We start from the raw sequence: 23,103 nt of genomic DNA, 5'->3' as shown, positions 1-23,103 counted from the left end.
GCAAAAGACAATATGCTGCAATTTTTGCTCCGCTCACGGAATACGCAATTCGTATCCACAAATGTGAGCCAAAAACTGATTTAACTTGCTTTTCACTGCCTCTGTTTTGCCACGGATCCTCTGTGCAGGTTCCGATCACGGTTTTCACAATTGGATGCGGCCATTGTTTACCCCGCAGGGTTTATGCTGTCAGAAAAGAATAACGCCAAAATTGTGAATTTTTGGTCCCGCCAACTCCAGGAAAAAGTTTAATAGAAAGCAATGAAAAACTCACACGAACTCCAGAACCAATAGAAACGACCGGACGTCCTGCGGAGCCTGAGCCGCGCGCAATACGGCGACGAAGAAGTAAGAATAACGTTATGGCGGCAGAAAATAATTTTATTTTTTAAAAGTAGTACAACAAAAACAACTATTTACATCCGGAGCGCCAGTGAGCGGAGCGGGGGGGATTGGAGCGGTGGTGATCGGAGCGGGGGGGGATCGCAGCGGGGGGGATCGGAGCGGGGGGGATCGGAGCGGTGGTGATCGGAGCGGTGGTGATCGGAGCGGTGGTGATCGGAGCGGTGGTGATCGGAGCGGCGGTGATCGGAGCGGCGGTGAATGGAGCGGTGGTGATCGGAGCGGTGGTGATCGGAGCGGTGGTGATCGGAGCGGTGGTGATCGGAGCGGTGGTGATCGGAGCGGGGGGGGATCGGAGCGGTGGTGATCGGAGCGGTGGTGATCGGAGCGGGGGGGATCGGAGCGGCGGTGAATGGAGTGGTGGTGATCGGAGCGGTGGTGATCAGAGCGGTGGTGATCGGAGCGGTGGTGATCAGAGCGGCGGTGAATGGAGCGGTGCTGATCGGAGCGGTGCTGATCGGAGCGGTGGTGATCAGAGCGGCGGTGAATGGAGCGGTGGTGATCAGAGCGGTGGTGATCAGAGCGGTGGTGAATGGAGAGGGGGGATCGGAGCGCCCACAGAATGGAGTCATCGGCTCATGTTTGCCGCAGTCTGCGCCGCAGGAACATTTCACTCCACTTTGAATTTTTTTAAAGGTTTTTCGGTGCATCATTACATATACGACAGCCCCCCCCCCCCCCCCCGCCCCGCAGAGGATAACCGGCAGAGCGACGCTGATGGGTGATTAAAAGAGTCAGGATTTTATTAAAAAGGGGAAGAAAAACTGAAAGAAGGATATTTATTTATTCACTTATTTTCAGAATAAGAGGGCAAAAAACTTGGTACTTTTTGGCTTTCGGGCTCAGATGGCACAGCGGGCAGCTCTGTTGGCTGCAAACTTGTCTGTCTTTTTCTGCAATGATTGATAATTACATAGATGAAGAAACTTCCGGGTGTTGGGTGGGTGTCAGGGGCCCCCCGAGTATTGGGTGGGTGTCAGGGCCCCCCGAGTATTGGGTGGGTGTCAGGGGCCCCCCGAGTATTGGGTGGGTGTCAGGGGCCCCCCGAGTATTGGGTGAGTGTCAGGGGCCCCCCGAGTATTGGGTGAGTGTCAGGGGCCCCCCGAGTATTGGGTGGGTGTCAGGGGCCCCCCGAGTATTGGGTGAGTGTCAGGGGCCCCCGGGTGTTGGGTGGGTGTCAGGGCCCCCCCGGGTGTTGGGTGGGTGTCAGGTGCCCTCCGGGTGTAGGGTGGGTGTCAGGGGTCGCCGGGTGTCCTGCAGTCAGACTACAACCCCCATCGTCCCTCCCCCCGGCGCTGCGCTCTGATTGTCCCTCCTCAGCCAATGAGAGAAGCCGCGACGTCCCGGGACTGCAGGACGGATCAGCGGCCGGACGGGGCAGAGAGCGGGGCGAGCCGGAGGAGCGAGCAGGTACACAGGGGCTCAGTATATACAGTCTGCGGGGGGCACTATATCATGTATACGGGGGGCACTATATCATATATACGGGGGGGGCACTATATCATATATACGGGGGGGGCACTATAACATATATACGGGGGGGGCACTATAACATATATACAGGGGGGCACTATATCATATATACGGGGGGGGGCACTATATCATATATACGGGGGGCACTATGTCATATACACGGGGGGCACTATATCATATATACGGGGGGGCACTATATCATATATACGGGGGGCACTATATCATATATACGGGGGGGCACTATATCATATATACGGGGGGCACTATGTCATATATACGGGGGGCACTATATCATATATACGGGGGGCACTATATCATATATACGGGGGGGCACTATATCATATATACGGGGGGGCACTATATCATATATACGGGGGGCACTATATCATATATACGGGGGGCACTATATCATATATACGGGGGGGCACTATATCATATATACGGGGGGCACTATGTCATATATACGGGGGGGCACTGTGTCATATATACGGGGGTGGGCACTATATCATATATACGGGGGGGCACTATATCATATATACGGGGGTGGGCACTATATCATATATACGGGGGGCACTATGTCATATATACGGGGGGGCACTATATCATATATACGGGGGGCACTATGTCATATATACGGGGGGGCACTGTGTCATATATACGGGGGGCACTGTGTCATATATACGGGGGTGGGCACTATATCATATATACGGGGGTGGGCACTATATCATATACACGGGGGGCACTATATCATATACACGGGGGGCACTATATCATATATACGGGGGGCACTATATCACATATACGGGGGGCACTATATCATATATGGGGGGCACTATATCACATATACGGGGGGCACTATATCATATATACGGGGGGCACTATATCATATATACGGGGGGCACTATATCACATATACGGGGGGCACTATATCACATACACGGGGGGCACTATATCATATATACGGGGGCCACTATATCAGATATACGGGGGGGCACTATATCACATATACGGGGGGCACTATATCATATATACGGGGGGGCACTATAACAGATATACGGGGGGCACTATATCATATATGCGGGGGGGGCACTATATCATATATACGGGGGGGCACTATATCATATATACGGGGGTGGGCACTATATCATATATACGGGGGGGCACTATATCACATATACGGGGGCACTATATCACATATACGGGGGGCACTATATCACATATACGGGGGGCACTATACCTTCTACTCGGTGCTGAAGACCAAACACTGCAGAGCCGAGCGGCATCACTGCACATCATGTAGGACAGGATATTCACACTACACATAGAATATACACAAATACAGCATGCAGAAAACATAAACATGTATATAAACTAATAGAGAAGATGCACAAGGAATTATTGATATATAATATATACATGTAATATCCACTCATTGTCAGTCCCCTCCTCCCCTGGAAGTTGTTGGGATGGAACTTTCTCTCTGATTGTAACATTGTTATAAGTGATTACAAGATCAGAGCAAAAGGAGAATTTATTGTGGAGAACCGACCCCTTGTAGGGAGGCTCTAGTACCCTGTTGTACCGCCTCTAGCTTGGATACAAGATGTGATACAGGCAGGCATGGAGGCTCTAGTACCCTGTTGTACCGCCTCTAGCTTGGATACAAGATGTGATACAGGGGGCATGGAGGCTCTAGTACCCTGTTGTACCGCCTCTAGCTTGGATACAAGATGTAATACGGGCAGGCATGGAGGCTCTAGTACCCTGTTGTACCGCCTCTAGCTTGGATACAAGATGTGATACGGGCGGGTATGGAGGCTCTAGTAACCTGCTGTACCACCTCTAGCTTGGATACAAGATGTGATACGGGCAGGCATGGAGGCTCTAGTACCCTGTTGTACCGCCTCTAGCTTGGATACAAGATGTGATATGAGCCAGCACATAGGCTCTAGTACTCTGTTGGGCTGCCTCTAGCTTGGATACCAGATGTGATACAGGCAGGCATGGAGGCTCTAGTACCTGTTGTACTGCCTCTAGCTTTGGATACAAGATGTGATATGGGTGGGCATGGAGGCTCTAGTACCCTGTTGGGCCGCCTCTAGCTTTGGATACAAGATGTGATATGGGTGGGCTTAGAAGCTCTAATACCCTTTTGGACTGTCTCTAGCGTGACTGGAAGATGTGATACGAATGTGAATGGAGGCTTTAGTACCTTTTTGGGCCACCTCTAGCGTATATTCAAGATGTAATGCGGGTGGACATGGAAGCTCTAGTATCTTGTTGTACCACCTCTACCTTGGATACAAAATGTGATACAGAATAGCATGGGGGCTATTGTACCCTATTCGTCTGCCTCTAGCTTGGATACAAGATGTGATAAGGGTGGTCATGGAGGATCTAGTACCCTGTTGTGCTTCCTCTAGCTAGGATACAAGATGTGATACAGGCGGAGATGGAGGCTCTAGTACCCTGTTGTACCACCTCTAGCTAGGATACAAGATGTGATACAGGTGGGCAGGAGGGGCATGGAGGCTCTAGTACCCTGTTGTACCACCTCTAGCTAGGATACAAGATGTGATACAGATGGGCATGGAGGCTCTAGTACACTATTGTACCACCTCTAGCTTGGATACAAGATGTCATTCGGGCAGGCATGGAGGCTCTGGTACCCTGTTATACCACATATAGCTTGGATACAAGATGTGATGTAGGCGGGCATGGAGGCTATAGTACCCTGTTGAGCTACCACTAGCTTGGATACAAGATGTGATAGGGACGGGCATAGAGGATCTAGCAGCCTGTTGTACTGCCTCTAGCTTGGAAACAAGATGTGATACGGGCGGGCATGAAGGCTCTAGTACCCTGTTGTACTGCTTCAAACTTGGATACAAGATGTTATACGAGCCGCCATGGAGGCTCTAGTTCCATATTGGGCCACCACTAGCTTGGATACAAGACATGATAAGGGCGGGCATGGAAGTTCTAGTACCCTATTGGGCCCCCACTAGCTTGGATACAAGATGTGATACAGGCAGGTATGGAGGCTCTACTACCCTGTTGTACTGCCTCTAGTTATTATGGTGGGTATAGAGGTTCTAGAACCCTGTTGGGCCGGTTGTAGCTTGGATACAAGATGTGAAAGAAGCTGACATGGAGGCTCTAGTAGCTAGTTGGGCCTATGCCAGCTTGGATACACAATGTGATCCGAGTGGGCAAGTAGGCTCTAGCACCCTGTTGTGCCACCTATAGCTTGGATACAAGATGTGATACAGGGGCATGGAGGCTCTAGTAGGCTGTTGTACCACCCTTAGCTTGGCTGGAAGATGTTATACAGATGGGCATGGAGGCTTTAGTACCTTTTTGGGCCACCTCTGACTTAGATACAAGATAATAATAATAAACTTTATTTGTATAGCGCCAACATATTCCGCAGCGCTTACATAGACAGGGGGATACAGAAAGACAAAAGTACAAACATTACAGAACCACGGTTACATAGTAATCAGATGATGGAAACAATAGGGGTGCGGGTCCTGCTCCAACGAGCTTACATACTACGAATAGTGGGGTGATACAGAAGATAAAGGGCTGGTGGTGTGCACTGTATGGCGAGGTGGAGAGTGAGGGATGCTATATACAGACAATGGTCAGACATTTAGTCGTGTGACGGCAGGAGCGGTTTATGATGGCTAGCAGGGATTGCAGTCAGTAGGTCAGGGAGCATGTTATCAGGCGGAGTACAGAGGGGTTTGTTTAGGGAATGCGGTATGCCTCCCTGAAGAGGTGCGTTTTTAGAGCACGCCTGAAGTTCTGTGAGTCCTGGATTGCTCGGGTAGCCTTTGGTAGTGCGTTCCAGGGGACCGGTGCTGCTCTGGAGAAGTCTTGGAGGCGGGAATGAGAGGTTCGAATTAGAGGGGTGTGCAGTATAGTTTCATTAGATGTGATACAAGCTGACATGGAGGCTTTAGTACCCTGTTGTACCACCTCTAGCTTGAATACAAGCTGTGATATGGGCAGGTATGGAGGCTTTAGTACCCTGTTTTATCGCCTCAGCTTCGATACAAAATATGATACAGGCAGCTATGGAGGCTCTAATGTCCTGTTGTATCACCTCTAGCTTGGATACAAGATGTGATACGGGGGCATGGAGGCTCCAGTAGCCTGCTGTACCACCTCTAGCTTGGCTGGAAGATGTGATACGGATGGGCATGGAGGCTTTGGTACCTTATTGGGCCACCTCTAGCTTAGATAGAAGATGTGATACGGGTGGACATGGAGGCTCTAGTACCCTGTTGTACCGCCTCTAGCTTGGATACAAGATGTGATACAGGTGGGCATGGAGGCTCTAGTACCCTGCTGTACCGCCTCTAGCTTGGATACAAGATGTGATACGGCTGGGCATGGAGGCTCTAGTACCCTGTTGTAACGCAACTAGCCTGGATAAAAGATGTAATATTAGTGGGCATACAGGATCTAGTCTCCAATTGTACCACCTCTAGCTGGCATACAAGATGTGATACAAGTGGGCATGGAGGCTCTAGTACCCTTTTGTACCGCTTCTAGCTTGGATACAAGATGTTATACACGCCGGCATGGAGGCTGTACTACCCTGTTGGGCCACCTCTAGAATTTGATACAAGATGTGATATGGGTGGGCTTAGAGGCTCTAGTACCCTTTTGGGCTCTGTCTAGCTTGGTTGAAAGATGTGATACGGATGGGCATGGAGGCTTTATTACCTTTTTGGGCCACCTCTAACTTAGATACAAGATGTGATACGAGTGGGCATGGAGGATTTAGTACCCTGTTGTATCGCCATTAGCTTGGATAAAGGATGGGATATTAGTGAGCATAGAGGATCTAGTACCCTGTTATACCGTCTCTAGCTTGGATACAAAATGTGGTATGGATAGGCATGGAGGTTCTAGTACCCTGTTGTACCGCTTCAAACTTGGATACAAGATGGTATTCGAGCCGGCATGGAGGCTCTACTATCCTGTTGGGCCACATCTAGAATTTGATACAAGATGTGATATGGATTGGCATGGAGGCTTTTGTACCCTATTCGGCTGCCTCTAGCTTTGATACAAAATGTGATATGGGGGGCATGGAGATTCTAGTACCCTGTTGGGCCACCTCTATCTTGCATAAAAGATGTGATCGAAGCTGACATGGAGGCTCTAGTACCCTGTTGTACCGCCTCTAGCTTGGATACAAGATGTGATACGGGGGGCATGGAGGCTCTAGTACCCTGTTGTACCGCCTCTGGCTTAGATACAAGATGTGATACAGGTGGGTATGGAGCTGGTGGCTATCATGTCGTTATATCCTGCCATGTGTGTCATTATGATGAATTTGGCGCACACTCTGTCATTTTCTTCTCATACGACCGTCCCATCTATTGTTTCTGCAGGAGAAATCCGGGTGGAATCACAATCTGTAAATCTCCTTAAGAAGATGAATGAAGATTTGTGCTGCCGGGAAGATGGCGTCTTCACCAACAACCATTCACAGCTCAGCGATCCTGACTGCGGCCTGGAGACGGAAATTATCAAGAAACTCGTACAGAAGAGCCACGAAGCCAAAGCCAGAGCTTACTGCCCCTACAGCAGATTCCGGGTCGGGGCGGCGCTGCTTAGTCAGGACGGGAGGATTTTTCTGGGTAAATACATAATTCCTCCTATGGTATCCCTGCCGCTCCTCTGTGACGTCCCCCAGTACCCCACTGGTCTGGGTCAGCGGCCCTTTAAATAGTCCATCTAATTCCTTGTTACATTGTTGCAATATTTGTTCCAAACTTGACCTAATTCATAGAGTGAGTGCAAGGTGGTCACACGGCTACATGGCTCAGGTTTAGGTGGATCCAGGCGCTAATTTCTCAGACATCTGGTAGATTTTGTAAACTTCATTCCTCAATTTTTGCGCAATACTTGTTACAGGAACACAATGGAGTCGCGTCTGTTACATTTACACGGAGGAAATGTCATTACACCAAATTGCGCCACATTCGTAAAGCCTTCTAGGAAGTGTCGGCCATGGTGTGTCAGACATTACATAATATGAGATGTTAGTAAATGTCCTGCAGACGTGACCCTACCGGCAGTGCAGAGATGAGATGTTTTCTTTCCAGAGCAAAGGCGATACAAGGTCACTGAATGTGAAGCTGAGGCTATGTGTTTCACATATGTGGCCCCTGAGACCTGATATTGAGTCCCGCTACATGCAAGGAGTGTTCACTTCAATCAGAACACTGCAGTACCCTTCCTGGCCACTGTGCCATGCACGGAGCTGTCTGATTCCTACAACAAAGCAGCTCCTTACTTTAGAACAGCGGTCTAGGCAGTCAGCGGTGGACCCCCGGTGATCAGCTATTGATTATCTACCCTGAGGATGGGTCATAAATCTTCAAAGTGGGGAAACCCTTTTAACCCCTTAACACTGCAGGATATAAGTTTACATCCTGGCAGGGGGGCACTTAACACAACAGGACATAAACTTACTTTCTGTGGATGACATGGGCTCAAAAATCCCGCATCGGGAGACGGCTGTGACTGATATCCGGCCACCTGCTGCAACAGCAGGGATCAGTGAGAACATGGATTGCCCGCTATTAACCCCTTACATGCCACGATCAATGTATGTACTCCGTCTGTGACGTTATCGACACTGTGCAATACAATTGAAGGCTAATGGGTTGCGATGGTAACCGGACGCCATACACTGTCCTGGCCTGCGATTGCTGTTGTGAGTGATGTAATGCATCATAGCGATCAGCGCTTTTATGGTTCAAGTCCTCTGCAGGGACATAAACAATGTAAAAAAAATATGAAAAAATAAAAACTTTTGTGCGTTTTTCCATTTGTATATAAAAAAACAATTAAAAAAAAACACACATATTTGGTATCATCGTATCCGTAAAGATGTGTACAATAAAGTCAATGCACTATTCATCCCGCACAGACAAAAACGGAAAAAAAAATGCTAATTTTTTTACATTTTGTCTCCCAAGGAAAAAAATGTATTAAAAGTGATCAAGAAAGCTGTATGTAACCAAAACCGAAAAATTACCCCACATCATGCCAAAAACTAAACCTCACAGAACTCCGTTAATGGAAACTAAGGCTTTGAATGCAATGATGTAAAAAAAAATTTCCAAAAAAAAGTGTGCAGAAGTGGAAAAATCTAAAACAATAATTATAACTTTGATAATGTTGTATTCATACCGACCTGCAAAAAAAAGTGTATCATCTCATTTATGCTGCATGATTAACCCTTTCCAATCCACTGTCTGATGTCTAAAGACATTCTGATTGAAGGCCGTACAGCTCCGATGTCGGACGACGTCCGGCAGGGTATTCTTACTGTAGATAACTGGCCGCTCTGTTGTCGGGGGGCCTCTCCAGCATGTGACATACTGCAGTACTGCCTTTAGCCAGCAGATGGCGCCATTGTATAATGGCAGAAAGAGAAAGCCACCTAGTAACCCCTGAATCCAAAATTGGATTGCAAAGGGTTAACACTGTAAAAAGAAAAAAAACAATGGCGCAGTTGATGTGTTTTTTCTCGCTGCCTTCCATGGAAAGGTTTCTAACAGTTCTACAATACATTATATGTACCCAAAAATTTTACCAATAAACTTACAGCCCGCGACACAGAAGCCCTGATACGGTCATGTAGATGGAAAAATGATTTTTGAAAGGTGGAGATGAAAACCCCCCATAAATTGTTGAGTCCTCATGGCCCAAATAGGCCGTGACACTAAGGGGTTAAACTGCTGATCGCCTCCTTCACTGCAGATATCTGACGCCGGCTAAATCTGATTGACTTTTTAGGTTGCAATATTGAGAATGCCTGTTACACGATGGGGATCTGCGCAGAACGTACCGCGATTCAGACCGCCGTGTGCGAGGGCTCCAAAAAGTTCGTTGCCATCGCAATTGCCAGGTAGGTGAAAATTGGCGTCAGGAAAAACATCTCTCCAGCTACAGGTGGCATCCAAATCTGCTTTGACCAGGCTCAAGTACCAACATATTCCACCCACATGCTGGTGCCAGGGGAGGAGAGAAGGCGCCAAGCTTCTCCTGTCTCAGTAAAACACAGCTGCTTTCTTCCAATAATAGTGCCTCATCGGTCCTCAGGTTAGGTCTGGTATTGCAGCTCAGCAGCTTTTATTTCAACGGGGCTGAGCTGCAATACCAGATACAAGCTATGGACAAATATAGCGCTGTTGCTGGAAAAAAAGCAGTCATGTGTTACTAATCCTGTACAACTGCTTATTCATATAGCCACCTCCAGATCCTTTGTTGCCCTTCATCCCTTGTACCCGGTGCTCTGTGCCTTCGGCCTCTATCCTACATGCTCCTCGGGGGCGGGATAAATAAGCCATCAGCAGGAATTGAATGCTTCCCTCATCTGTGCTTGTCATACATGGTGCCAGTTGTCAATGTCGACTGTAATAATCAAACCGCAGAAGCTGAACCCATGCCATCTGCAGCGCATCATGGGTAGATTGGAAAGGGTAGAGTCTGGTGCAGGGGAGGCCGATCAGCAGCGAGTTGCAATAATCGAGCCGGGAGTGGATGAGGGCAACAGTGAGCGTTTTTAGCGTGTCTATGGTGAGAAAAGAGCGGATTCTAGGATTGTTATTGAGGTGCAGCTGACATGTTCGGGCGAGAGATTGGATGTAGGGGGTAAATGAGAGATCAGTGTCAAATATGACCCCAAGGCAGCGGGCATGCTGGGAGTTATTGTGCCACAGACACAGACTAGGATGGAGATGTCAGGATGAGGTCGGTTAGTAGATGGCGGAAACACCAGGAGGTCAGTTTTAGGAAGCGAGAGGACATAGTGTTAGAGACAGCGGACAGACAGTCGATGGCGTTCTGAAGGAACGGTGCTGTGATGTCACAGGAAGAGGTGTATAGCTGGGTGTCATCAGCGTAGAGGTGGTACTGAGCCAAATCTCTTGATGGTTTGTCCAATAGGGGCTGTGTAGATGGAGAAGAGGAGGGGGCCGAGGACCGAGCCCTGGGAGACCCCAACAGCAAAGGGAGGAGAAGAGGAGGGGGCCAAGGACCGAAGCCCTGGGGGACGCCAACAGCAAGGAGGGAAGAGGAGGAGGGGGCTGAGGACCAAGCCCTGAGAGACGCCCAACAGCAAGGGGAAGAGGAGAGAAGGGGGCCGAGGACCGGGCCCTGGGAGACCCCAACAGCAAGGAGGGGAGGAGGGGTCTGAGGACCAATCCCTGGGGGACCCCAACAGCAAGGGGAAGAGGGGGGGAGGTAGAGCCAGCAAAGGAGATGCTGAAAGAGCGGTCAGATAGGTAGGAAGAGAAACAGGAGAGAGCAGTGTCCTTTAGGCCAATGGAGCGAAGCATACTGAGGAGGAGTTTGTGGTCAACAGTGTTGAATGCTGCGGAGAGGTCGAGGAGGATCAGTAGGGAGTAATCACCCCTCGATTTGCTGTCTGGAAGTCGTTTGACACATTTGTAAGGGCGGTTTCTGTGGAGTGTAGGGGGTTGAGAAGAGTGTTTTCTGATAGATAGCTTGTAAGGTGGGAGTAAACCAGGCGTTCTAATAGTTTGGAGATGAAGGGGAGATTTCAGATGAGTCGGTAGTTGGCAGCATCAGTCGCATCAAGAGTCGATTTCTTTAGCAGCGGGGATATGATGGTGTGTTTGAAAGAGGAGGAAAAAATGCCAGAGGTCAGAGAGAGGTTGAATGTAGTGGTGAGATGAGAGGTGACCACTGGGGAGAGGGACCCGCGGAGGTGTGAGGGGAGACGGTCGCTAGTGCAGGTGGTGGGGTGAGCAGAGGAAAGCAGTCTGGAGACTACTTCCTCTGTTGTTGGTCTGAGTACAGACAGTGAGCAGGGGTTGTTACTGACAAGGCTAGGGTCAGGGCTAGCCTGGGATTAGGAGGTTATTTCCCGCCGGATGTCATCGCTTTTCTTTTTGAAGTTGGCAGGATTGAACACACTAGTTGTCCTCTACGGCCAAAAACCCTGTAAAGAATGAAGCAAAAATGCTTATTTTGTTAATTTTGCTTCCCAAAAAAATATAATAAAAGTGATCAAAAAAGCCATATGTACCCCAAAATTGTACCAACAAAGACTGCAGCCCGTCACGCACAAAACAAGCCCTCAGAGCTCCGCCCATGGAAAAATAAAAAAGTTCTGGGACTTTGACTGTAGCAGTACAAAGAAAAATAATAATTTACAAAAAAGCTTTTTATTATGCAAAAGTGGAAAAACCTAAAAAAACCTGTAATTTTGTTATTGTTGTAATAGTACCGACATGCAGAAAAATGCATCATGTCATTTATGCTGCCTGATTCACGCATTTTTAAAAACGTGACAGAATTGATGTTTTCTCTCTCTACCCTCCAAAAAATGAAATAAAAGTTTTACAATGCATTATATGTAGAGATGAGCGAGCCTCAGTCTTCTCGAGTAACTGCATTCTTGTCTGAGCGTGCTTGGGGGAGCGGCGGGGGTGAGTCGGGGATAGCGGAGGGTAGCGGGGGAGAGACTGAGAGATCTCTCTCCCCCACCCCACCCCCTCTACACTACGAGTAACTGACTTCTCCGAGCGTACTCGCTCATCTCTAATTATATGTGCCCCCAAAAATAGTACCAATAAAAGCTAAACGCAAAACACGAGCCTCCTTTGGCCGCGGAGACAGGGAAATAAAAAAGTTGTGGCTTTTGAAAAGTATTGAGGAAAATCCTCCAAAAGCCGACGCCCCCTTATGGCCATAATAGGCGCCTCCATGGACTTGCTAACAACATGTAGAATTAGCTGTTTTTTGTTGCCAATTTCGGGTATCTTCGTGCGTTTCTATGTGTGGATTTTCCGCTGCGGAATGCGTTGCCCTTTGTGGTCCGGCAGTGTTGGCGCCTGCCCTGCGGTCACACTGGCATGCTTTAGTTTCCAGTATCAACAAGTGCGGATCTCCAGCGGCTTCAGTGCGGCTCTGCAGCAGGAACGCTTCAGAATCTGTCATAAAACTCCATTTGCGGATTTGGGGGTGGACTTTCCGCTCCCCTTGATCTCTATGGATAAAATCCGCAGCAGATTCACACAGTTTCCACAAAATAACTGATCTGTTGTGGATTTGTAAACGGGGGCGTTTTTAAAATTTCATGTTTTTACGCAAAAGAAAAAATCCGCAATTTGTGGAGATTTGTACAATCTCATTCACTTTCGGTGCGCGGTAAACGCTGCCGAATCTGCACAGCATTTCCACTAGTGGTAATTCTGCAGTGTTGACTGCCTGTGTGAAGGCGGCCTTAGTGTTGCAGCTTGTGAAAATGTCAGTGCTAACTGCAGATCTGGCATTCTATTCATGAACCCTGAGGCACAAGATGAACATACTAGGTTTTGACCAGATAGAGAGTGAGCTTAAGGCCGCTTCCACACGGACGACGTGATATTGCCGTCAGAAACTCGCAGCAATATCGCATTGGTGTTGTGTTCTCTTGCGACGATATTGCGATTTTGTGTCGATACAAAGTCGCATATGGTGCTACAAAGTCGTATGACTTTATAGCACTACATGCAAGGATTTTTTGGGGGTGCGCTTGAAATATAAGCCCTCCCGTGAAAATAAGCCCTAGCTGCATAATTATTTTTTTAAATGTTCCAATGGATGGCTGCGATTGGTTCATCAAGCACTGGCTCTGATTGGCTGAGCCAGTGCTTAAGAACTCATCAGTTTCCTGGGGCGGGGAGTGTCGTGCCCCCCCCCCCCCCCCCTCCTCATTGCACCCTCACAATGTAGAAGAGCTCGGCGGTCGAGGATGCCGGCGCCGATTCATTCATTTCTACAGGACTGCGAGAGATAATAAAGTTCAAGCATGTAGCTATCTCCAGCACTCCCATAGGAAGGGGGAGGTGAAAAGGGAAGGGGAACACGAGACCCCTGATCGGTGGGATCGCAGCAGTGAGTCCCTTATTGATCAGACTTTATCCAGCCGATAGGTGGTAAGAATCAATTCTGGCAGACCCCTTTAACCCCTTCCTGACATCCACTGTTCATATATGGAAGTGGTTGGGCGGGACAGGATCTGAGCTGCCAGCTGTAAAGCACATTGCTCTGATCCTGGGCCATTTAATCCCTTAGATGCGGCGGTCAGTGCTGACTGCAGCATCTAAGTGATTAGACAGATGGAAGTGGGCGCCCTCTGTCCACCATATTGGCCTTCCTGCGATGCATTTGTGAGATGCTGAACAGCCGCCACAGCAGCCGAAGGCCTACTGCAGCTCTGCATATCAGCTCCAGGGCCACCATAAACTTTACATCACATCGTAAATTCTTTGAGTCTCTTATGAAGTCTACGATTTCTGGATGAGAAGATTTTATTGATGTCACATGATTACATTGTATGTACCGCTCAGTGATCCCGTCCCCAGGCTCAGCTCCGCCCCTCCCAGGCTCAGCCCCGCCCCTCCCAGGCTCAGCCCCGCCCCTCCCAGACTCAGCCCCACCCCTCCCAGGCTCAGCCCTCCCCCAGCACTTAGACACTTTAACTCCACCCCCTCCCCTTCCCCAGAGAATCCTCGCATATTCAGCATATTACGCATCTCTTGTGTATTGCGTGCCACATCCCTATTGACTTCTATGGGGATTTTGCGCTCCGTGTGAAGGGGATCGAAGAGCCGTGAGTACAGGAGAGAGATTTGTGCTGCACTGATACATTGTAACAACCGCAGCTGTGTGAACAGGAGACAATCAATTAGGTGTTAGGATATTGGTTGCTGCACCCTGATCAGCCACACAACCCAACTGATAACAGAAAACAATAGATTATATTCACCTGGCCTAAAACATGGCAGATACCAGGGAACAATAGAAAAAACCTTTTGGGTCTGTTGAAGACTCTGACATGCTGTAAATGATCGGATGATTGTCACCGCTGACCCCAGAGATTAATGATTGATACTGAGCAGCTGCCAAACTGGAGTTAACCCCGAAACTTCAGTTACTTATTAACCGGGAGGATACGGATGGTACGCGGTTATCACTCATCTATTATAATACGAAAAACAAGAAGTAACCATCGTCCCTGGGGGGTGAGGTCATATAAGGGGACAAGACTTACAATCCGATATCATTAGGATCACAACATCTCTGTTGCCTTCCTACATTTATAAGGAACTTCCTCTTTAAGAGGCCTTATAGGATATTAGTACTTTATGGTTCCTGCAATCAATGGAGAGACCTCAAGTAAAAGTGCCAACCGTGCCCACAACAGTGCCAGGAAGTAGAAGCAGAGCCCTCTATCTGCCCACAGCCTCTGCCCTCTGCTGTTGTCAGTTGTGTAATCCTGCCTATCTTGATCCCGCAGTGCAGCAGACTTGTTATTTACTCTCTAGTCCCTCCCTCTTATAATAGTCGGACATTCAGTCTGCTAAGCGCGGGTCTACTGACCCAAAATCACAGCATCATAGATCGCTCTGACGCTGTGTGGTTGGGACACTCGACCATTATACAAGAATGTGCCCGTAATACGCTCGTGTGAATGTGGACTTACTGCCCTCTAATGTACAGTGCGCAAACTGCGGTATCTATTATAGGTTCGTTTTCTATATGGATGGGGACGATGTCAGTAATCACTTTGTCGCGCTTCTCTCTTGCAGTGATAAGGAAGAAGAATTTATAACCCCATGTGGAGCCTGCAGACAGGTCATGAGGGAGGTAGGAGGACTAATTACTAATCAATTACCTAATCAGTCAGCTGACCATATGCCGGACTATCTTAGCGGTTCTGACTGTGCCTGTATGGTCCTGTAGTGTTCACATACTCTCCCCCACCCACCCCAACAGGTATAAGGGACCGCTCTGCCCTGTGCAAAAGCAGCATTTTTCTTTTCTGTTGCTAATGTATTATGTAAGAGGGGTGAGCGGTGCTCTACTCCCCTCTTACTGCAGCCACTCTGACAAGCGGGCGCTTTTGCTATGTTAAGCCATACTCCCTGCCAGCACAATGTCCTGGTGGAGAAGTGGGGTGAGGAGTGGCCGGGCGTATGCCAAAAGACCGGCACACAGCAGTACTGAGACCCAGAGGAGCGGATTCTGGTGCACAGAAAACACAGAGGGTCTGGGAAGGCTCATGGTTGAGCTGGGGGCTATCCTAAATGATGTCCACAGTGACGAGCCTAGTGTGTCACCATCTGAAGACAGCCCTGAGTAGGGAAGTGTATAGGTGATAAGCCTTGCCCCATTCCCAAACGAACCTGGGCTTTCTCGGTGGCCTGCAGGCGCCATAAAAAAGGATTTTGAGCTCATCAAAGAGAAGAAAGTGGACAGAGACTGTGTGGAGAAAGCGGTGCTGGGGTGGCGCTTGACTATGAGTCAGAGGGGTGCTGTAGGGAACAGCATTGATCAGCCAGGAGGCCATGAAAAGAGTGGAGAGTAGCGTTCCCGAGCCTGGACAACCTGTCCTATCCCCGGGGACAAATCCTCTTGCTCCTGCCACTGTCCCCAGCAGCAAGCTGTGTCAGGAGAAGCCGTTCTATTCTGCAGACAGCTTCTCCTCACAGTGTATTTGTTCACTGCCACACTGTTAAGGTGTCAGTGCATCAGGTGTGCAGTAGTGTATGCCACAACCCAATGCACTGACCCTGTGACAGTGCAATCAGGTCCGGCAGCGAGCGGGCACGCTGTAACGAAGAGAAGCCGTCTGCAGAATAGAACAGCTTCTCCTGATACATCCTATTGCTGGGAACAGTGACAGAACACCTCTGTGGTGGGACAGACAAATGGGGGATACAGGAGCACTAGAATTACATTAAATAAGATGCAGTAATTAATAAAATGGAACTGTATAGTGGCAACAGCATGTCTACAGCTCTTCTAGAGATAACAGGTATAGACACAGTTTGATGGAGCTCCCTCTACTGCTGTAGAGTCAGGAGAAGATGGATTTCTCCAAATAAATACTCTATACTTTGGTTACTCCATCTGCTGCATTACATCCTGAATCCTGCATTGCTGCACCTTTTCCTACAACATATATGGCCGTCTGTTCTGTGTCCCGGCAGTGAATGAAGCAGCTCTCATTCCCCTCTCACAGCCAGAACTCCTAGCCGATTAACTGCAAAAAAAAACACCATTCACCTGTCAAACAATTAATGCCTTCACGCCCTCCTTATATTATCAGATCCTTTTATACGAATGTTCTAATCTCCTCTTATTATATATGATTTATTTTTCCAGTTTGGCCCTGAGTGGCGGATCATCCTCTCCAAGCCAAGTGGCTCCTATGTTATAAAGTCCCTCCACCAGCTGCTGCCGATGTCCTTTGGACCTGAGAACTTGACCACCGAATAAGAGGAAGACTATTCACCAGATGTATATTGTTATTTATTGAGTAAAGGACCGATTCTCAAGGACGATCGACCCCCATACGGCCCCCCTGAGTACAGTGATGGCGGAGGTCACGTCACTATCACAGGGTCTGGGGTGTAGGAGAGTTCTTGAATATTACCAGGGGTGGGACAAGCTATCTTGATGCCCAGGCCAAAGATTTCAAGATGTGACGCTCCATTCTAAATGTTTCTGTGATAGCATATTATGTCATACAGCGATGTATTATCTTCTACAATGCTGGAGCAGCGGGTTGTGATCCTCATGGGTGATTATAAGGGGCTTGTGCCTAGAGGTCCTTGAGAAGTCTCCAATATTCTACTTAAGGTTACAATGGGCAATTTTTCAGCCACATTCCCGAGACGGAGCACCACTCTGAGCAGCACTTGTCTCCAGGAACATATCTGTACCGTGGAGGTCCTGACTGCCCCACCGGCCATATGTCATAATATAAACCATGGATAACTAGAGAAAGGAGGAACGGCGCCGCTGTCCTTGAAGAAGGTAACCAAATTGGTGAAGTTAATTGATTTTTGTATTATTAGTCTATACATTAGACTCCTTCGTCAGGCCTCATTACAGGAACAGAGAAACAAGGGACATTTAAATAGACAATACAAGCAGGAAATCGGAGCGTCTGATGTCATGGGGACTCCACCAATCCCCACACGCCAGCGCTCATAGCATGTAACACAGATTGAAGACCATTCCAATTCTATCTGTTCAGTCATGTCCGACTCTTGGATACTCCGTAGGCCGGTCCTCTCCATACTTATTTATTCTCTACAGCTGCTTTCAGTTGCCTGATGTCCGTTGCCGTGTCCTTCTTGATGGTCTCAAGCCAATGTGTCTTTGGTCTTCCCTGTTTCCTTTTACCACTGGCCATTCCAAGTAGCATCTCTTTTTCCAGTGAACTCACCCTCATTACGTGTCCAAAGTCAGTCAGTCTCTGTCTGGTGATCTCGCGGGACACCTCTGGGTTGATACGGTCCAGGACAGCTTTGTCCCTAGCTGTCCAGGGGATTCGGTGAAGGTTTCTCCAACACCACAACTCGAAAGCATCAATTTTTCTTCCCAATGTCCACGTCTTACAGTCATAGGGTGCAATTGGGAAGATGATGGTTGTGATTAACCTTTGTTTGATGGTGACTGAGACATCCTTCACTTCCATATTGGGTCAATGCTCACTATAGCCGTACGCCCCAGTGCTGATCAACGCTTTATCTCACCTGTCAAGCTGCCACTATGATAGATGAGAGACCCAAGGAATACAAAACTATTAACCACTTTGATTTCCTCATTGTTGACCTTTATGTGGACTTCCTTGTTGGCAGCGGTCATGATGGTTGTCTTCTGGATCTTCAGGTGAAGTCTCATCTTCTCACTTTCTTTTAGCTTCAGGATCAGCGTCTTCAGAAGCTTCGCTGTCTCAGCTACCAGGGTCGTATTGTTTGCGTATCTTAGATTACTGACGGCTCTTCCACCTATTTTCCACCCAATACCCTGATCATTTAAGTCCAAAAGAGGCACAGGGTCTTATTTATTTTTTGGGTGGGGGGGGGGTGTCTTGTACTCACCTAGCAGATGCCATCCGGCTTCCTACCCGCTGGGCTCCGGCAGGCTTCCGTGCAGGCCTCAATGCCAACGGAGCATCTCTTGCTGGTGATGGGACTTGAATACCCTGCCTCCAGCAAGCGATTGCTTTGATTGGGTGAGGCAGTGCTCCTGAACCAATCACAGCCATTCAATGATGTTATTCAAGGAATGGCTGTGATTGGGTCATCGAGTGCCGACTCTGACTGGCTGGGGCGGCGCTTGTGAATTAATCAGAGCAATCGCTTACTGGAGGCGGGGTATTCAAGTCTGGTCACCAGAAATAGATGCTCTTTTGACATTGAGGACTTCTTGGAAGCCTGCTGGAGCCTAGTGGGAGGGACCCAGATGGCGCCTGCTAGGTGAGTATTGCTTTTTTTTTTCATGTAGTATAGCTAGGGCTTATTTTTGGGGTAGGGCTTATATTTCAAATTCTATTGCTTTTTTTCCCTTCTGTTTTACATAATATAAATCATGATTATTATATTTGTTATTCACACTTTGTTTTCATTGCTTATTTTACAGCGATCTCCCCCTAGTGGTGGATAGATAGACAGACAGACAGACAGACACACAGCCACCACTAGGGAAAGCTCATTGTATACTAATATATACAGCCACCACTAGAGGGAGCTTACTGTATACACAGCTACCATTAGGGAAATCTCATTGTATACAAATATATGCAGGTACCACTAGAGGGAGCTATATATATATATTAGGGGGAGTTTACAGTATGCAGATTTATACAAGTACCCTTAGGGGGAGCTCATTGTATACAGATATATGTAGCCACCACTAGGGGGAGCTCATTACACACAAATTTATACAGCTGTCATAGAATGTTATACAAACTGTTCAAAAAAGGCTCAAGCGACAGATTTGTGTGACTTGCTGTCATGCGACTTTTTTGGATCTGTGACTTGGTTTTAAAAGTACATTAATAAATAACCCAGCCAAATTGCAAGTAATTTGCACGTGACTCGCACTTACTGAGGTCTGTGCTGGCAGAGTGACACGTAACCTGTGACCAAAAACCCAACAGTCGCGTGACGCTCACAGGTTAACACAACCCTACTGTCGTCTATTGGATGTAATGTCACAATCGGACTTGGTGATCTTCAAGTTATTGTATGTGGCCCACTGGCCGTGCATCAAACCTAGCAGAAGTTCTTACCTCCCCAACCCCCCCCCCCCCCCCCAGCCTGAAGCGGGCGGCGGCGGCAGTGCAGTCTGACTGCTGACCCCCCACCCTGCTGTGTGCCGTCCTGTATGCAGCGCAGACGCTGCAGGGAGAGGTCAGCGCTCAGACTTAGCAGTGGACTAGAGCTACACACTGGGGGAGTGGGGTGCCTGCAGGGATGCTGCCAGTAGGGGTCGCTATTACTATACTGTCTTACAATTACAATCAGCCATTTGAAGGCAACCATAAGGCTGATGTTTAACATCCCTGCCTTAGTTTTTAATTAGCTCCCCCTAGTGGCTGATGCTGGTAGATAATATCGAGTCATTTAGCGCTGGTGGTCAGGACGAAGCAGATAAGCATTTAGGCAGGAATAGTTGAGCCATGGGGCAAAGAAAGAGGAGTGTGCAGAGACCAGCAGCATTGTCCAGCACTGTGTAGAAGGGGGAGGTTTTCTTGGGTGCACCGATCATCCAGATGCCTTGCTGTATGTGCAGGGAGACGATGCTGCTATTATAAAGCAGTTCCCTCTGCACTCACAGTAAAGGCTAGCTGATCGCTGGGTCCGCTGTCAGGGTGGACAGAACTGCAAGGCAACAGCGCTGTCCCTATTGCAGTGGCCTGCTTTGGTATTACAGGCACTGTTCCCAAAGAATTCACTGCCTGCAGTACTAAAAGTAAAAGTCCTGGCCAATCCCTATAAAGCAGGTGCTTGTCACACGTTTCCAGGTTGTGCCTATGTAACAGGCACGGCTCTATATCCAATGCGATGCAATGTGCTCATTAAACCCCAGCAGCCAATCTACAAGTATAACAAGCCTCCCAGACTCAATGCTGAGAAAATGTAGAGGCTGGTTATGTCCCCCATGTCTGAGTAGTAATGGTGGCCATACTGGTTATCACTCTGCCGTCCCACAACAGAAATGGCATGGAATCAGCTGAATGCAATAGAATTTCTAGAATCACGGGAACCGCCGCGGTCGCTGCTGCACTGCTTCTGTAATTCCAGCAGCCTCTGCATTCATTCGCATTCTGGATGTGCAGGTGAGCTCATCAGACGGGGCAGGGGACACCCGTCCTGTAGATGAGTGCAGCTCCCAGAGATTGAACTCCAGCTGCAATCAGATGACCAGAAGATCAACAAGTAGAGAATAAAGTCAGTCCCACCAACAGCACTAAATAGTCCCTTACCAGGGTCAGGCAATCAAAAAATGCAAAAGCCAGTTAAGAGCCAAAAAACCAGAAAGGCTCCAGATAAATGTCCATATGAATGATGAACTGGCAGCATGAACGGATGTATGGAGGTATAAAAGCGTTTTATTACCCCATTACAAATGAATGCGACGTTTCGGCACTCCTCAATGCTGCCAGTTCATCATTCATACAGAAGATCAACAAGGTCGCCCATCTCCTCCCTTCGCAGGTCGCGGTGTCATTGGCTGCAGAGCTGGAACGACAACATCAAGGCCATGTGCCAAGCGGGCAAGGGTCACCCTGTGCCTAGTGTTCAGTACTTGCACCTTTCTCCAATGTGTCTACTGCAAAACCAGCAGTGACCAGCAGATGTCACCAGAGGCCCAAACTTGTGTTAACACAATATGTTAGGCTGAAAAAAAGCAGATTCAGATTCACCATCACCACGTCCTCAGGCAGAGGGTTCCATAGTTAGGACTTGCTGGGAGTTGTGGTTCTGCAGCGGCTGGAGACACTGATGACCCCCGAGAGTGCGATACAAAATACAACAGTGAATGTACCGGTACAAAAAAAAATGTTAAAAAAAACCCTTTTTGGTGCACTTTTCCCTCTTTGAATACATTTTTTATTTTTATTTTTATTTTTTTTAAACCCATTTTTGGTATCATCAGACCCGGAATGACCTGTATAATGAATTGAACACATTATCTGCATAGCCGTGCGCATCTACAGTCCCGCTTTCAAACCATAATGCAGGGGAGAAGGACTGTGGATATACAATGCCAGTGACGTATGACAGGCCGGGTCACAGAAGGAGAAGGAGTGACAGCGTTGGCACGGGGCACCTTGAAGAAAACATAACATAGTACTCAGGCGAGAGGTGGCACAGATGGGGAGCACAATATGGCTTATTACAGAGAGGGAACAGAATACGGCTTATTACAATGGGGGCACAGAGGGGTACTGTTACATGGAGGAACAGAATACGGCTTGCAGTGGGGACACAGAGTGTTTATTACTATGGGGGCTTTAATATTTTGTGGTGGGCACATTGAGGTGGCTATTACTTTGTAGGGAGAACTGAGTAGAGCATTAGCATGGCTGGAGGACGTCTTCATGGCGGTCTTGGCCAGATAGAGAGTGGGGCCTTTTTGGAGCCTTGGGATGAAGAGTGGCAGGGCAAGCAGGAAGAAAGGCAGTCTTGTGAAGAACAGAGCAGCAGCACCGCAGGAAGACAGAAGGAACTGCAAGCAGCTGCATCTAGAGAGACAAAACATCGGGAGATACCCAGGTTATACCAGCATGGCCCATATCACTATATACAGGGAGATACTAGCTGTACATATATAATTATATGCAGGAAATACCCAGGTTATACCAGCATGCTCCATATCATTATATACAGGAGATATATACTTTGTACCAGCTCTACATATATAATTATATAAGGAGATACCCAGATGTATAACATATACCAGCTGTACATATATAATTATACCCAGGTTATACCAGCATGCTCCATATCACTATATACAGGATATGTATAACTTATACCAGCTGTACATATATAATTATATACAGGAGATCCCCAGATTATACCAGCATGCTTCATATCACTATATACAGGAGATGTATAACTTATACCATATATATATATATAATTATATACAGGAGATACCCAGGTTATACCAGCATGGTCCATATCACTATATCCAGGAGATGTATACCTTATACCAGCTGTACATATATAATTATATACAGGAGATCCCCAGGTTATACCAGCATGCTCCATATCACTATATACAGGAGATGTATACCTTATACCAGCTAGACATATATAGTTATATACAGGAGATACCCAGGTTATACCAGCATGCTCAATATCACTATAT

At 48.0% G+C, this 23,103-nt stretch overlaps 1 protein-coding gene across 1 annotated transcript; it reads left to right on the top strand.

Moving 5' to 3' along the window:
• Positions 1 to 1,740: 1,740 nt before the first annotated feature.
• On the top strand, positions 1,741 to 19,060 carry CDA (cytidine deaminase). Its single transcript, XM_066572615.1, has 5 exons — positions 1,741 to 1,812; positions 7,287 to 7,535; positions 9,706 to 9,817; positions 15,513 to 15,570; positions 17,092 to 19,060. The coding sequence occupies exons 2-5, from the start codon at positions 7,331 to 7,333 to the stop codon at positions 17,203 to 17,205; spliced, it is 489 nt and encodes a 162-aa protein (XP_066428712.1). The 5' UTR covers positions 1,741 to 1,812; positions 7,287 to 7,330; the 3' UTR covers positions 17,206 to 19,060.
• The last annotated feature ends 4,043 nt before the right edge of the window (positions 19,061 to 23,103 follow it).

Source organism: Eleutherodactylus coqui, chromosome 6 (genome assembly GCF_035609145.1).
Source record: "Eleutherodactylus coqui strain aEleCoq1 chromosome 6, aEleCoq1.hap1, whole genome shotgun sequence".
NCBI lineage: Eukaryota > Metazoa > Chordata > Amphibia > Anura > Eleutherodactylidae > Eleutherodactylus > Eleutherodactylus coqui.
Note: the sequence above shows the minus strand (reverse complement) of the source record. Positions and strands in the feature narration are given on the sequence as shown.

Excerpts from the sequence above, each read along its gene's own strand:
- CDA (XM_066572615.1), top strand. The coding sequence starts at position 7,331 with ATGAATGAAGATTTGTGCTGCCGGGAAGATGGCGTCTTCACCAACAAC. Across the intron at positions 7,536-9,705 it reads GGACGGGAGGATTTTTCTGG|GTTGCAATATTGAGAATGCC; the intron begins GTAAATACATAA and ends TTGACTTTTTAG. Across the intron at positions 9,818-15,512 it reads GTTGCCATCGCAATTGCCAG|TGATAAGGAAGAAGAATTTA; the intron begins GTAGGTGAAAAT and ends TCTCTCTTGCAG.